The 16,101-nt window shown below is 35.7% G+C and overlaps 1 protein-coding gene across 2 annotated transcripts in view; it reads right to left on the bottom strand.

Annotated features, from left to right (window-relative positions):
- Positions 1–519: 519 nt before the first annotated feature.
- LOC148365092 (leucine-rich repeat transmembrane neuronal protein 4-like) overlaps positions 520–16,101 on the bottom strand; it is a 114,474-nt gene continuing 98,892 nt past the window's right edge. The window contains exon 3 of one of the 2 annotated variants that reach the window (XM_088335509.1): positions 520–3,344. In XM_088335509.1, the coding sequence (XP_088191635.1) occupies positions 3,156–3,344 (189 nt within the window). In that variant the 3' untranslated portion in view covers positions 520–3,155. The remainder of the gene's footprint in view (positions 3,345–16,101) is intronic. The other variant, XM_088335510.1, reaches the window with a different exon arrangement.

Below are 16,101 nucleotides of genomic sequence, written 5' to 3'. Positions count from 1 at the left end.
TGTAGTATGCTGAGAATGGATGGAGACAGCAATGATAATGATGATGACGGTGAAAGTGGTGATGGTGATGATGATGTTGATAATAGGGATGACGGAGTGACTTTGCTGCCACTAAACTTATAGAAATATGTATATTATTGAGGTGTTTGTTATATGTATATTTAGCTATAAGACACAATTATTAAGGAAGCGAGGTAGGATCAAATAAACATATTCTTCTTCCTATTCCTTTTCGGATATGTTACATTGTTTTTGTTTTTTGACTTGTTGTTTTGTTTTATTTTTGATTCAAAATAAAGTTTCATTCATTCATCCATTCATTCATCTTGTGATTGTACCTAACGATGTGTCGGATGAGATTGTCCTTATCTTACCTCAACTTCAGAAGTGAATTGGATGACCTTTAAAACTTCAGCGCTGCTCTTTCTTCTCACTCGTCTCGGCGACAGCCCAATCAGCGGCTTGTTTGAGTTAATGTCACGGATCATAATGAACAACCCTCAATAAGGTGATTTGCCACAGTTTATTTTCCACATAATATGCAACATCCTGTAAAAAGTTCACGCATGTAGATATGTGAGCACACGATAAGAACACACCTGGGCAAGAAAAATAAACATTTCATACAAGAATCCGTTTGAATGGTGAATGAAAATGTGGCTCAATACATAAGTGTTCAAGTGAGACCATGTCGTATTTTTGGGATGCTTACGTCTGTGCAGTTTATTAGAGTGCAATGTATTAAACCAGGGATGTCAAATTCAGTTTGGCTCTGGGGCCGGATCCAGACTTTCTTTTTTAGACGTGTCCAATTAGTGAAAGAATGTTAACTTAAAATTTTAAGCTCACCATAGTTTTTCAGAATAATGCTTTATCATTTAGAATACTTTAGTATCCTACCTAACATATTATAATGATAGATGACAAGGGATCTTTTCCAAGCATCGCCCTTCTTTTTCACATACTATGGCAAAAATAGCATCTTTATGTTTGGCATTAAATGTGTTTACTGGTTTATTTTAACACTTGATTGAATACAGTTAAACACCAGAAGCCACTCACCATGCTGTACAAACTTAATTTGGAGCTATGAAAAAAAATATGATTTTTGCCTTAAATGTCATACTTGTTAGAGTCTGGTGTGCCTCGTTCCACCAGAGGCTCAAAGAAGGTTTGGAGCTGGGCACAGGTATTATGTCCAATAGCCACACACATATTTTCCATTGTTTCTGGTTTCTTATGAGGGCGTTTTGTTAATTTTACTTCATTGCATTTTTCATTTCTGACTGCAACTCAACAGCAGAATGGAGTGCTTTGGTAGTGGAGTTTGATCGAGTGCGTAAGAGAAGGAAGCTTAAGGTGAATGCAGACAAGAGTAAGGTAATGAGGTATTCGAGAGGTGATGAGGTAGGTGGATTAAAGATTCTGTTGTATGGTGTAAAGTTGCAGGAGGTAGATGGTTTTAATTATTCGGGTTTCTATGTGGCCGCAGGTGGTGGTCCGGGAGAGGATGTGAAGAAGAGGGTGGGTGAAGGGTGCAAGGCAATAGGTTTGCTGATTTTTTTGTTTGGTTGTTCAAATGTCGAGATCTGCGAATGAATGTGGTGGTACCAACAGCTATGTGTGGCTCAGAAGTGTGGGTTTTGAGAGTAAATAGGTATAATAGGTTAAATGTCTTTGATGTTTGCATGGAGTGACACGACTGGATGAGTAAGTAAGGAGAAGAACTGGTGAGGTGAAAGAGCTTGCTGAGAGGGTTGATGAAAATGGTCTGAGATGGTTTGGACATATGGAAAGAATGGAAGAAGGCCGTTTGACTAAAGAGGTTTATAGTGCAGAAGTTGTGGGAAATAGAATAAAGGGAAGGCCCGAATATGTTTGGATAGATGGGATGAAACGTGCTCTGGATGTGAGGTCAGTTATCATAATGGATACAAGAGTGTGTGCTTGGGATAGATGCGAATAGCGAGGGATAGTTAAGAATGCCTGATATTAACATATATGATGCAGAGGGGGTAAATCAGTGTATGCTGTCGGACTTCTCTGCTGATGAATAATTGCATGGCACAGAAACTCTCCCTTTGCTGTGAGATGGGCTTGATGTTCGGGGTCAGGTCGGGAAGTGCGAAGGGGAATGAATGTTTGGTGAATCCAAGTGTGTTCTTGACTCTGGCCACCTCCCATTAGGGGAATATGGCTTGGGTATATAGATTGATAGATTTTTCATTTCCGGTTTTGGTTGTTGTTTCTGGTTTGGAATTTGTCAGGTTTAGTTTTGTTTGGAAATTTCCTTAATTTGTGGACCCTTTTTTGTTTGTCACATTGTGCCTCCTTTTGCGATGAAATACCACCATTTTTAAACCCACTGCCTCCATGTTAAAACATAACATAACAGTTGTTGAAATAAACAAAAAAAGTAGAAAATAAAAGATCAAGCACTGCATGGACAAAAAGACTAGACTACATCAGATCAAACTACTAAAATGGGCCCACTAAAGCTGAGACTGTATCTTTTACTGCCCTGTAGTGGCCAGAGTTTGTGTTTATTTTAAAAATTATTCTTTTTCTCACATACTTAGAAATTTATGGTGAGTCTGTCCCCCGGGCCATATGTTTGACATGCCTGTATTACACAAATCATGATAGAAAACAAAAGACTGTATACTTCGGGTATTTTCTGGCTGTACATTTCACACTTATTACCTCTATTCTCAGTTGAGTTGTTAGTTTAGTGCAAGTTTAAAATTGTACAAGGGCCTGGCAATAGTCTTGATAATTATATCTTAAAAAAATGCTAAAAAAACGAGCAGATCTTACTGCTCTGTTTTGAGATTTTCCCATTTGTTATTTGACCTAACAGTGTACAGGTAGATGCCCGGACGAGGAGAAATGACAGAAATATAGAACGGTTAATAGGATTCATATCGTTGAAGTATTACCTCCAATACTACTCAACAAGCCGAGCGGAACATTAAAAGTCAAACTGCTGTTCAGCCTCCTTGGCTAATTGAGGGTATGGAGGGGTCCAGAGTTCACAAGCTCATCAATCAATACCACTGCACTCTTACTCCATGTAGAAATATTTCATTCTTGTTACCCCGGGTCCTGTACTTCCCTTTGTCACAGTTTTCTTTACAAAGTCCCATGACGATTTATTATTGTATGCTGCTCAGAGGCGGAGGAAATCGGTACGGGGGAAGGACGGTCACCGGGCCATGCCGGTGCTCGCTTGTCCCTTCCTTCTCCTCATTGCGGGGCCCCAAGTTGACGTGCAGGTGAGCGTGGCAGTAGTCCAGCACTGACGGCTCACGGCCGTACGTCAAGGACCTCAAGTGCAGCGGAATCTGAGAGAGCAGAAAAAGCCAACAAAAGAGAGGCAAGCATGTGAGTTCGACAAATCAACCGGAAAGCATCGGTTCCAACATTTGATCCGCTCCAAGAATGTTTGAAATTGGCTTCATTTGCTCATGGCGACGTGCTGTCATTAATGCAGTCTTGGCTGGCGATACGGCACACGCCCGGAGACCTGAAATATGTGCTACTCAAACACCAACTTTCAACGAGAATGATTTATATGCAAGATGAAAAGCCTTGAGCAGGGTGCGCGCATATATTCTGCCCTTTTTCAAATGAAATCAAGGCTCCATTTGGAAAAAAGTGCTTATTATATTACCACTTAGCTGATTCCGGCATGCGAGGCATTTAAGTTTACATGCAAGGTAGGTCTGACTATCGATTGAAAGGCAAAGAAGTCTCATTTATACTCAGTTGTAATGCATAATAACAAATGAACTACACACTCATTTCCACATTATGTCATATAGCTGGGGTGTCAAACTCATTTTAGCTTGGGGGCCACATGGTAGAAAAATCATTCTTGCGGGTGCCGGATTAATACATTTAAAAAAAAAGAAAGAAGGCGGGGAAGAAAAAGACAGAACGAGAGTGGGTGAATGAGATACAAAGATAAAGAAAGTAAACAGATAGTGAGAGAAAGAATGAGAGACAAAGAGAAAGAAAGAGAGAAAAAGATGACAAAGACAGAGTGAAAAATATAGTGAGAGGGACAGAAAGAAACAGAAAGAGGAATAAAAGAGAGAGAAAGAAAGAAAAAGGAGAAAGACAGAAAATTGAGCAAGCTGGAAAGAGAAAAAAGAGAGAAGAGCGAGAGAAATAAAGAGATAATAAATAAGAAAGAAAACAAGAGGAAGAAAAAAAGAAAGAGAGATAAAGAGAAGGGAAGATAGATTAAGAATGAAAGAAAGAAAAAGAAATACAGCTTCAGCTTGCTTTGTTAGTGGCTTGGCCGGTTTTGATGACATCCAGTGGACATATTTAAAACTGCGGCTCAGTTTTCTCTTGTGCTTCTCTAAGTGCATCTCGCAAGCTGGGTTCAATCTGTTTGTGGGCTTGATGTGGCCCAGCGGACCACATTTTTGACACCCCCGAGTCTTAGGCTGCCACCAGCTCACGACTTTTTTCGCAACAGTCATTTGGAATTGTCACTAAATTCAAATTAATATGACAGAGAATATTTTTGTTCAATTGTTTTGCCAAAGTTTAAATTTAGAAAAATATTTTTTTGCTTTGATTTTAGTCTTAGTTTGTTACACATTTAACAATATCCTTTGTAATGCATGGCCCTGTAATTCCAAGAAAGCCAGTCTGGTTTTGATGTCACACAGGCAAATTGTCCCATTGCAACTATCCTTCCTATATATGAGGGGTTCCAACATGGTGCTCGCGGGCACCAGGTAGCCCCTTAAGAGAACCTGAGAAGCCCGCATACTGGTTTTGAAAATAGCTCACCAGTGATGGGTCATGGTGATTTTCTAGAAAATCATTATCATGATCAGTGTTTTTAAACACAATCATTTAGTGGTTACGTGTGCTAATCTTAACCCTACGTTTTACAAAATAGTAATACTGTAACACAGTTTGATATTTTATTAATGCATTTTAAAAGGGTTGGCTTTCACGCTAATCAGTATCAAAAAAGTAGATATCTTGTTCGAAAACGTTCAAGCTTCCTGCTATATACATTGAGGATCTTGAGAAAATCCAAAAGTAAATACCACATTCTGGTTCCTTATTCTTCAGAAGATAAGTACATTTTTAGCTCTATATAATTAAAAACGAGGGAATTAATTGAAGGAATGATTCGATTTAATGAGCTGAATTTGACTAACACTCCACTTATTGAAACATGAATATTTTGTTTGTTTGTTTGTTTGTACATGATTCAATTGTTTGTTTGTTTGTACATGATTCAAATTGAATCTTTTCTTCCGGCGCCGTCACGAATGGCAGCCACTCCAGCAGCTCCCGTGTTATTTTGTTCTCAGCTCAGGGATGCTGCTGGAAATGTGAATTTCCCTTCGGGGATGAACAAAGTATCTATCTATCTATCTATCTATCTATCTATCTATCTATCTATCTATCTATCTATCTATCTATCTATCTATCTATCTATCTATCTATCTATCTATCTATCTATCTATCTATCTATCTATCTATCTATCTATCTATCTATCTATCTATCTATCTATCTATCTATCTATCTATCTATCTATCTATCTATCTATCTATCTACAGTAACTTGAAGTATGAGGTTATTATTAAACATTTTATTCTCCTACGCTGTTATGAATCCAGGAGTTTCTTTCCCCTAGCTGTGTGTCAAATTTACATTAAAAACCATTTCAAATTATGTATTCCTGTCTAAAAATCTCACACAATTTTTTTTTTTTAAATCAGAAAAATTACAATGTATATCATTTGATCATTAGATGTCGCTGTATTGTATTGTATTGTACTGAGTAATTAAAAAAGTGTTAAAAATCACAAAGAACAATACAAACTACAGATGCTCAAAGCGACTAAAAAGCACAATTATTTTTCCCAATTTCTTTGACTAGCCTTTCACAAGATTTGAGATTTTGGGACAACCGTACAATTCTAAAAAATACACTTTTTATATGATAGTTCGTGTACTTTTGCTAATATCTTTTTAAATCAAGATTTTAAATGTCCTTTAAACAAAGGTGAGTTTGATAAGTTGAGTTGGGTTATTGTTAAAAATCGTGATTGTCCAGACTGACTGATAAAATCGAGAATCTGTTTTACGACCATATTGCCTATGCCTGTTTGAAAGAGCCAAAATTATTATGCGAATTCAGCCTCAGGTCTTGCGTATTTATGAGTCGGGTTCAGTGATCTTATGATGTCTTCATTATTGTTAAGTCCTGAATTAAATAAGGTTAGTATTAGCAAGCACACTAGTTTAAGGCAAAAAAATCTCATTTTGTGCTTTGTTGTCATGTGACATGCCAAAAAAATGTGTAAAAAACCATGATAAAAATACAGGTATGTATGAAAAATCCCTCAAAATGTTTGTTCAGGTAGGTTTTTTTGAGTTTTTGAAAATGGATCTTACTGTTTAGAACTGTTTACATTTCAAGACATTTAAAGCAGTAGGGATGTCATTCGGTTAAATTAAAAATTTCAGCATACAAATATATTCTTGTTTAATATTTACTTTTAGATAAAACAATGATAAAATAAAAAGTCTTTATTTTATTAGCTGTGACATATTCATATACAATGGGACAACCCTATCAAATGTGCAACATGTAATACTCTCGATTTGATTGTTTATATCCCTGGATTTACAAATACAAATACAACATATCGTCCAAATTGTCCCTACATGTGAATGGGCGAGTTATCTCTCTCTGAGTGGCCTGTGACTAGCTGGCAACCAGTTCAGGGTGTCTCGTGCCCACTGCCCGAAGATAGCTGGGGTGGGCTCAACCACCCCCCGACCCAACTGAAGATAAGCGATGCAGATAATAGGCTGATGGACCTGACCCTTTCGTCTTTCATTTCCGGGTATTACGTTTATTCAGTTTTTAATATTGGTAATCTGCATAGGAGGTTTCATTGTATGCCAGTTCATTATTTTGAATATTGTTGTACACTGTTTGTTGTTTTGACTAGTACTTCCTCGTCACTATTGGTGATTTCCACACCCTTTGGGGCGGATCAGCTTCCGTAACCTTGGGGATTTACTTAAAAGAAAGGACTCAGGGAAGGTATTGCAGAACATGTTGGACTTGCTTAATATGAAGGCTTCTCTACACTGTCCTCCTTGCAAAATCCATTGATGTCTTTTCTTCTCATTTGAATGTCTACTAAACTTTAATCTTATTATTTGGCACACATACATATACATATACGTCCTGATCATATTCATCACCATTGATGTCATCCTCCTGATGTAGCCAGAGGGCAATTTCCATGTAACACAACACACGTAAACAACCTGCTCAAAGCTTTTTTCATAGTATTGCATAAAGAAAGTACATTTAAACAAAAGAGCATGGTACAGAACGCACGTCACACATTACTCAACGCAGAAAATACGACAGAATGATGGCAAAAGGGAAACAAAGGGATAATCAATGAGAACAGTGACAGACACGCGCAATAATACATTGTATTTTTCCAGTCACTTATTAAATTGCGGCATTATCTTTTCGTGCCGAATGATGAATGACTACGTCCATGTTGTTTGTTCTTTGTCCCAGTATTATACTAGCGCATGTCTCGAGAGGCTTTTCAAAGGCCCCTCATTGAAAAATGACTGCTCACTATCACAAATACGCAGAGGAGCTTTTGTTATAAAAATATTCTGTCTGGGCTTATTTGATCAAAGCATAAAGGGAATTACCTCAAAGTCATTTGATTCCCTGCTCTATCTGTATCTAGTGCTGGTCAAGATTCACAACACCATCAGCAGTCCAATCTGGCTTTGTTTGTTCGCCACTTTAAATTGGAAGATTAGTTGGAAGCACCTTTTTGTCTACGTCTGAACTTTGGCCAGGCCTTTCGAACAAGTAATGAAAAGTAAATACACCAATGTAAAATAAGGTAAGTCTCTTATCTGGGCTTCCTGTGTACAAATTGTTGAGGAAAAAGGACATTCTGGGCTCGTTTTCACCAATTAATGGAAACGTACAACCTCAGATTGTAAGTGGTGGAGTCGATATATATGTGTTTATTTGAAGTGATCACCCTTTCCTCCTTGTTTCACAACTGTAGTTGGCAACGCATTTGCAACTTTTATTTTCGCAACATATCTTGCAATTGTCTGATTAGCTTCTACATCGCAAGCTGGAATCCAAAGGACACATAAAATAACAATAGCTGCTCTTACTCAGAAAGTAAACATTTTTGGTCCTATCATTGTTAAACTCAAAGGACCTCCGCACATTTGTAAATACTGGAATTAATGCACTGTGTTGCAAGGTTAAGTTCTCTTCTCATGCAGGCCAAATCACAAAATACTCTGACTACTCTTGACTAATTGTGTGCAATTTGAAACAAATATTCAACCCCCTTCTATATGGATACCTTTTAAATTTGGAGAAGCTTTTTTTTAAAATGCAATTATTTTATGTTAGTTCAAAAGCACTGTAATTTTTTTTTTTGTCGTTGGGCCTGTTTTATAAATATCACTTTTTTGTGACGTTTGATACCGAGGGTTTCCAGAACGATACCAGTAAAATACTCAACTCTTGATGACATACAAGTAGCATGCGTGTTTACCACTAGAATGATCAGATTACCTAATGACAAATTTCAAAGAAAAAGAAAATACCACAATACAGGATTTCATGCATGAACTTAATTGTCAAATTGCATATCATGTAATGGCCACAAAGAGGTTGCAGACGCTTCCCCCAAGATGCATTCAATACTTGTAGTTGTACAAGACGATAATTTCCCATCATTAATAAGAATGATATTCATAATCAGAATTGTCATTTTTACCATATCACCATTTTAGTTCATTACCGACATCAGTATACAACTTTGTGGCTCACAATAAGACTGTTGTTCACAATACAAGCAAATTTTGATAAACAACGGGTGCCGACTGATAGCCAAGACTAGTTAAGTCATGTTTGTTTGTAAAGCCTTTAATCACAACAAGTCTAAAAGGGTTGTACAGACTTGGGACTACTTTTACACCAACTACTGATCTAAAACTTACATAAGGGCAAGGTAAAACACACAAACCTTATCATGAGGAAATAAAGAAACCTTGATCCCTTCCAGGATGACCAGGCTGCAATGGATTTTACAAGGGCATCAATAGACAAATCACAGACGTCATCAACATGAAATATAGATAATAACAGAATGTACAGTTGACAGTTTCCATGTAGCTTTTCAATATCAGTATGCATTTTAAATAATTAAGGTAAGATCAGGGGGCTATTGCACAAAAGTTGAATAAAGAAATCCAGGCTAACTAAATAAGTGCTGCTTGATCTAGTCTTGCACGTTTGCCGAGCCTGGATGAAAACACTTTCATGCAACAAAATTGAGGATTCATCTAGTTAAAATTATCAACCTACTACTGTACATCCATCTTTTTTTGTAAATATTTATATTGTGCGAAACTTGTCCAGGTCGAAAGTATCAACATTTCCTTCTGTACACAAATGTACCAAAATGACAATAAACCACTATACATCTGAACCTGACGACCATCAATCCTCGACAAACAAAACCCAAAAACTTTCATTTAGAAAATTGAATCTTCACCATTACAAAACACTGCACACATTTATTTTCATCAATACCTAAATAGCCAAATACTATTCAGCATATTTTATTCCATATAACAAATTTATGGTTATTTTCTATTATTATTTCTAATGTCCACTTCTTAAATAGAAAACAGCCACACAAGGGCAGTTGGTCACTTGTATTGGATGACAACAGAACTGTAACTTCAAATGTCTTTTGGTATCAGAGATACAAGGCGGTATCATTTGGCACAAATTGGTAATTAACATTTGCTTCGAATGTGACCAATAGCTTGTTAAAATCATAGAATTGTGTAAAACAAAAAATGCTGGACACTGAAACGCATGATCTCAATTACATATATATTCAAATTTCTCCCGAAAGTTATGTACTTTTCTGTTTAAGCTAATTATTTCTGTTACATTGTTTTGTAGCTTGCACACATACAGAATATCAAAGTCAATGCTTTCTATAGTTTCTGGGATGATCTTGATACATTGTTAAATAATTCACCAGGAATCATGTATTGTTTTACTGTACAATAATTCTCATTGAAGAAAATGTTCTAGTTAATGTATGTTTTCACTTTATTTCAATGTATTACAATCCTATTAAAAATCCAAAATATATTTCAATTGAGTGGGTAATTTGAAGGAAATTTTGGTTGAGCCTAAACAATGTTCCAACTAAGCTGCGTGTATGCGCAATTGCGCACTGCCCAGAGCTTTTCTTAAAGAACTGACTTAAAGAAAGGAGGGAATAGAACTAAAAAGAAAAAAATACCAAAATGAAAAAGTAGTGAAAAGCTGAGAAAAAAGAACAAAAAGAAAAGGAAAAAAAAGAAGATTTTTTTTTGAAAAAAGACAGATAAAAAGAAAAGAAAGAAACAAAGGAAACAAGTGTACAGAGAACAAAAAAAAAAAAGTAACAGCTAGGAAAAAATAAACACGATGAGATTTTTTTTAAAGGATTTTAAAAAAAGTAGAAAAAAACAAAAAGTTTGTGTTGCATTCAAATAATTTCCAATTATATCAAGTCAATCTTGTTGCCAACATTGTACTTCCACTAAAAAATGTGATTAAATACAGTTCTGTATCGTGCAACCGACTGAATAAGCCCCCCAAAATGTTAGTATTATGCGACAAAAGATACCAGGAAAAAAAATAAATAGAAATCTTATGTAAGAATTGTTGTTTAAACAAATGACGTTTGTACAAGCTTTGCAATAGTACATTAGTCAATTCCTTCAAAAGTGTAAAATAATTTTGCATTGCTGGAAACTCAGCTATATGTAAGTTGATGTCAAGTTTCTTGTTTTACTCTATTTTAACTCAGATTGAAAAAAAACATAAATGAAAATAACATGAGTTACTATTTAAAGAAGATAAAGAATATGTGTGATTTTTACCCCATTAACAAAATAATTTTATCCTAACCCTTAATATATATATATATATATATATATATATATATATATATATATATATATATATATATATAGGGTAGCACGGCGGCGCAGTGGTTAGCGCGTGTGCGGCACAGTAATGAGGTCATGAGATCAAACCTCCTGTGTGGAGTTTGCATGTTCCCCCCGTGCTTGCGTGGGTTTCCTCCTGGCAGTCTGGTTTCCTCCCACATTCTAAAATACATGCATGTCATATTAATTGGCCGGTCCAAATTGTACCTAGGTGTGAATGAGTGAGCAAATTGTCTGTCCCTGTGTGCCCTGCGACTGGCTGGCAACCAGTTCAGGGTGTCCCCTGCCCACTGCCCGAAAATAGCTGGGATGGGCTCCTGCACCCCCGCGACCCTACTGAGGATAAGCGGTGCAGATAATGGATGGATGTATATACAGTGCATCCGAAAAGTATTCACAGCGCTTCACTTTTTCCACATTTTGTTATGTTGCAGCCTCATTCCAAATTGTATTAATTTAATCTCTTATCTCAAAATTCTACACAAAATACTCCATTATGACAATGTGAAAAAGTTTATTTTTTTTTAAACTTTTTTTGAATTTATTAAAAATAGAAAACTAAGAAATCACATTTACATAAGTATTCACAGCCTTTGCCAAGAAGCTCAAAATTGAGCTCAGGTGCATCTTTTTTCCACTGATCATCCTTGAGATCTTCCTACAGCTTAATTGGAGTCCACCTGCAGTAAATTCAGTTGATTGGACATGATTTGGAAAGGCAAACACCTGTCTATATAAGGTCCCACAGTTGAATGTGCATGTCAGAGCATAAACACCAAGCATGAAGTCAAAAGAACTGTCTGTAGACCTGCGAGACAGGATTGTCTTGAGGCACAAATCTGGGGAAGGATAGAGAAAAAATTCTGCTGCTTTGAAGGTCCCAATGAGCACAGTGGCCTCCATTATTCGTAAATGGAAGACATTTGGAACCACCAGGACTCTTCCTAGAGCTGGCCGGCCTTCTAAACTGAGCGATCGGGGACGAAAGGCCTTAGTCAGGTAGGTGACCAAGAACCCGATGGTCATTCTGTCAGAGCTGCAGCGTTCCTCTGTGTTGAGAGGAGAGCCTTCCAGAAGGACAACCATCTCTGCAGCAATCCACCAATCAGGCCTGTATGGTAGAGTGGCCAGACGAAAGCCAGTCCTTAGTAAAAGGAACATGGAAGCCCGTCTGGAATTTACCAAAAAGCACCTGAATGACTCTCGGACCATGAGAAACAAAATTCTCTGGTCTGATGAGACAAAGATTGAACTCTTTGGTGTGAATGCCAGGCGCCATGTTTGGAGGAAACCAGGCACCGCTCATCACCAAGCCAATACCATCCCTACAGTGAAGCATGGTGGTGGCAGCATCATGCTGTGGGGATGTTTTTCAGCAGCAGGAACTGGCAGACTAATCAGGATAGAAGGAAAAATGAATGCAGCAATTTATAGAGATATCCTGGATGAAAACCTGCTCCAGAGCGCTCTTGACCTCAGGCTGGGGCGAAGGTTAATTTTTCAGCAGTACAACGACCCAAAGCACACAGCCAAGATCTCAAAAGATTGGCTTCAGAACCACTCCGTGAATGTCCTGGAGTGGCCCAGCCAGAGTCCAGACTTGAAACCGATCGAACATCTCTGGAGAGATCTGAAAATGGCTGTGCACAAACGTCTCCCATCCAACCTGATTGAGACTTATTGCGAAGAAGAATGGGCAAAACTGCCTAAAGATAGGTGTGCTAAACTTGTGGGATCATATTCAAAAAGACTTGAGGCTGTATTTGCTGCCAAAGGTGGATCATCAACAAAGTATTAAGCAAAGGCTGTGAATACTTTCCGGATGCACTGTATATATATATATATATATATATATATATATATATATATATATATATATATATATATATATATATAAATAAACATATAAACATATAAATAAATAATATATATATATATATATATATATATATATATATATATATATATATATATATATATATATATATATATATATATATATATATATACTGTATATCTATCTCTCTCTATATATATATATATATCTATCTATATATATATACTGTATATCTATATCTATAAATATATCTATATATATATCTATCTATATATATATATATATATATATATATATATATATATATATATATATATATATATATACACACACACAAGAACAAAACATATGTAAACAAAAACATACATAAACAAACAAAATGCACGTAAACACGCGAGAATATCACACAAATGCACGCACAAAACGTATGTACAAACACACAAAAACGTAAACATACAAAAGAACGTGCGTAATCTCGCTCGCACAAGAACGTACCTAAACACACATACAATTTTACGTAAACACACAAAACGTACGTAAAAACACACATAAACATATGTAAACATAAGGGCTTTGTGATGGCAGAATTTTTTTAAGATCACCCCGTAACTGTGAAAAAAAATGCGATATTTTTCATTGCTTTATTCCCAACACTGTAAACAGGTAACAATTGCGCCACATTGTAACTGTGACCAAGTGTACGCGTTAAATTATTCAATATTGTCAACAGTAACAGCCTAACGTTGGTTATGAGCATCCTCACAGGAAAAAGTGGAGGGTTCGCAAAAATGCCACGAGTCAAAGCAGCAGCTGCAGTAAAGCCTCCAAATGCTATCAGAGTGCAAGCGTTCTCTATATTCAATGATCTCTTGACACTTGATTTCTCAGAGCCCGTCTAAACTGCGGAACAAGACCAATTCGCACTTACTTTTCACATCTTCACCTTATCCCTTTTGCACTTTGTTCTCACGATTGCGACCAAGTCTTCCGTTTGAGACCAAGTGATTCACCCGACTTGTAAATCACGTTGGCTGTGGATGTTTGCCAAGTAAAAACGAGTAAACGCACCGCATATAAATCGCTTATTGCCTTTCAAAACGCCTTCGTAATGTTAAACATTCAATTGACTTATGTAGTAGTTGAAAATAGGTTGAAAAATAGGACATATTTTAAACATTTTATGGAATATGTTTATCTTTAAGAGGTAGCTTCTTTTTTTGCGCAAGCAATGAACAGTTTTCATGCTGTTGCTGTTGCTTTGGTCTCAGTCAAGGCCTTCAAGGGCATATTCATTAGAAGGTAAAAATAAATGTCAATGTATTTATTTCTTTACATATGTATATATATATATATATATATATATATATATATATATATATATATATATATATATATATATATATATATATATATATATATATATATATATATATATATATATATATATATATATATATATATATATATATATACAATTTTTTTTTCAGCAAATCAAATTGTGGCGTTAGGATACCAAGACATACATGCGTAAAAATGTGCTTATTCAAAGTACCAGTACTGTAAATTTGTTGTTTTAATATATTTTTTCTAATTGAAAAATAAAAAAATAAGGTGATCCTTTGTTTCTTTTAAAGGGACGGTAAGAATTATTAATTGTTACTGACGTTATAATACAAAACACAAATATATTTTTAACCCTATGTATAAAAACGTGCTCATTGAAAATACTGTATATATGTATGTATGTTTTAATGTATTTTATATAATTTCTTAAAAAGAAAGATTTAATAATTAGGACAGTTTATATTATTTAGTGCCTACTAATGGTAAAAAAATGTCATCTATTAATAATAAAGAATATTCATTTAAATATTATGAAAAAATACTTGAACTATGCTATAAGTATAGATTTTCTTTCAAACAACACAATAACAAAAAATAAAAAGCACACCACAGGTCAAGGTAAAGACATTAATTTACATGCAAGTTCTGTATTCTTTCGTGCCTCCAAGGGGTTAAAAACGTAATAAAAAAAAAGGATTTATTTGAATAACAAAAATACACATCCTGTCAAAAACCATGCATTTTATTCAAATACTTGTGATTCAAAAATTTCCAGTCATTTGACATAACATGAGCCTCACTAGAGGGAGCTGTCATAATTGTACGCCATCTTGCAAGTATCCCAAAAACCCAAAATTGCAAACATTTGGGCAAAACATTTGGGCAAAACATTTGGGCAAAACATTTGGGCAAAACATTTGGGCAAAACATTTGGGCAAAACATTTTACGAAAACTTTTGTGAAAAATATTGTGTTTGGTCCTCCATAGTTTGTAATCTTCCTTGTGCTTATTAGCACAATCATTGGTTTTACGCACAATACAGCGACATCTAATGGTCAAATAATAAATGGAGTCTCGCTCAAAAACATTTTTGACTAAGATCTTTACAAAAAAGTACTAAAAACTATATATAACTGAAGAATCTATCTTTGAAACATATGCATCATTAAGAAAACAACCCAAAAAGGAGTTGTTTTGTGGTCAGAATTATAATTATTCGATTTATACAGATATTAACCATAGGTAGGGAATGGGCACATGTTTTTTCTTCAAATAAATCTGAGTAAATGTTTACTCTGGATGTATTTATATTTTTTGTATTTGTTTAAATGATGTTTTGTGTGTGTGTGTGTGTCTTTGTGTTTTACCTGGATTTTATCAGTTCGTTATAACCTTACTGCCACGGTTGTTGTTGTTTTTTGGCACGCTCCTCTAAGGGTTTACTGAGGGAATCTAGATTCTAGCTCAAATCAGTTCTTGCTATGCTTATGCTAAACATTGTAAGGTGTTAAATAAAAACATCAGAAACACATCTGCTGGATAAGACTGATCGGATGACTGCAAATGTATAATGCATTTACTACAAATATCGAGCATTACAGAGTCCTTACAGTTGTGTAAAATATTTCCTTTCTTCAGAGAGTCTTATCTTCTTGTGAGCTACACGATTCAATCAACCATTTGCCTGTGGAGTAAAGCTGCATTCTTCTGTATGATGTTACCCTGTATACAATAGTGTGTCCCTTTCTTCTTTGCCCCAACAATTCTGTGACTGAACTGTAACAAAAATAGGGGAGTTGTTGAAATTTTGGTCGGATGAAAATCCGGCCCTGAATTGTTTAT

This window comes from Urocampus carinirostris, chromosome 5, assembly GCF_059441175.1.
Source record: "Urocampus carinirostris isolate Australia breed hairy pipefish chromosome 5, RoL_Ucar_1.0, whole genome shotgun sequence".
Lineage (NCBI taxonomy): Eukaryota > Metazoa > Chordata > Actinopteri > Syngnathiformes > Syngnathidae > Urocampus > Urocampus carinirostris.
Note: the sequence above shows the minus strand (reverse complement) of the source record. Positions and strands in the feature narration are given on the sequence as shown.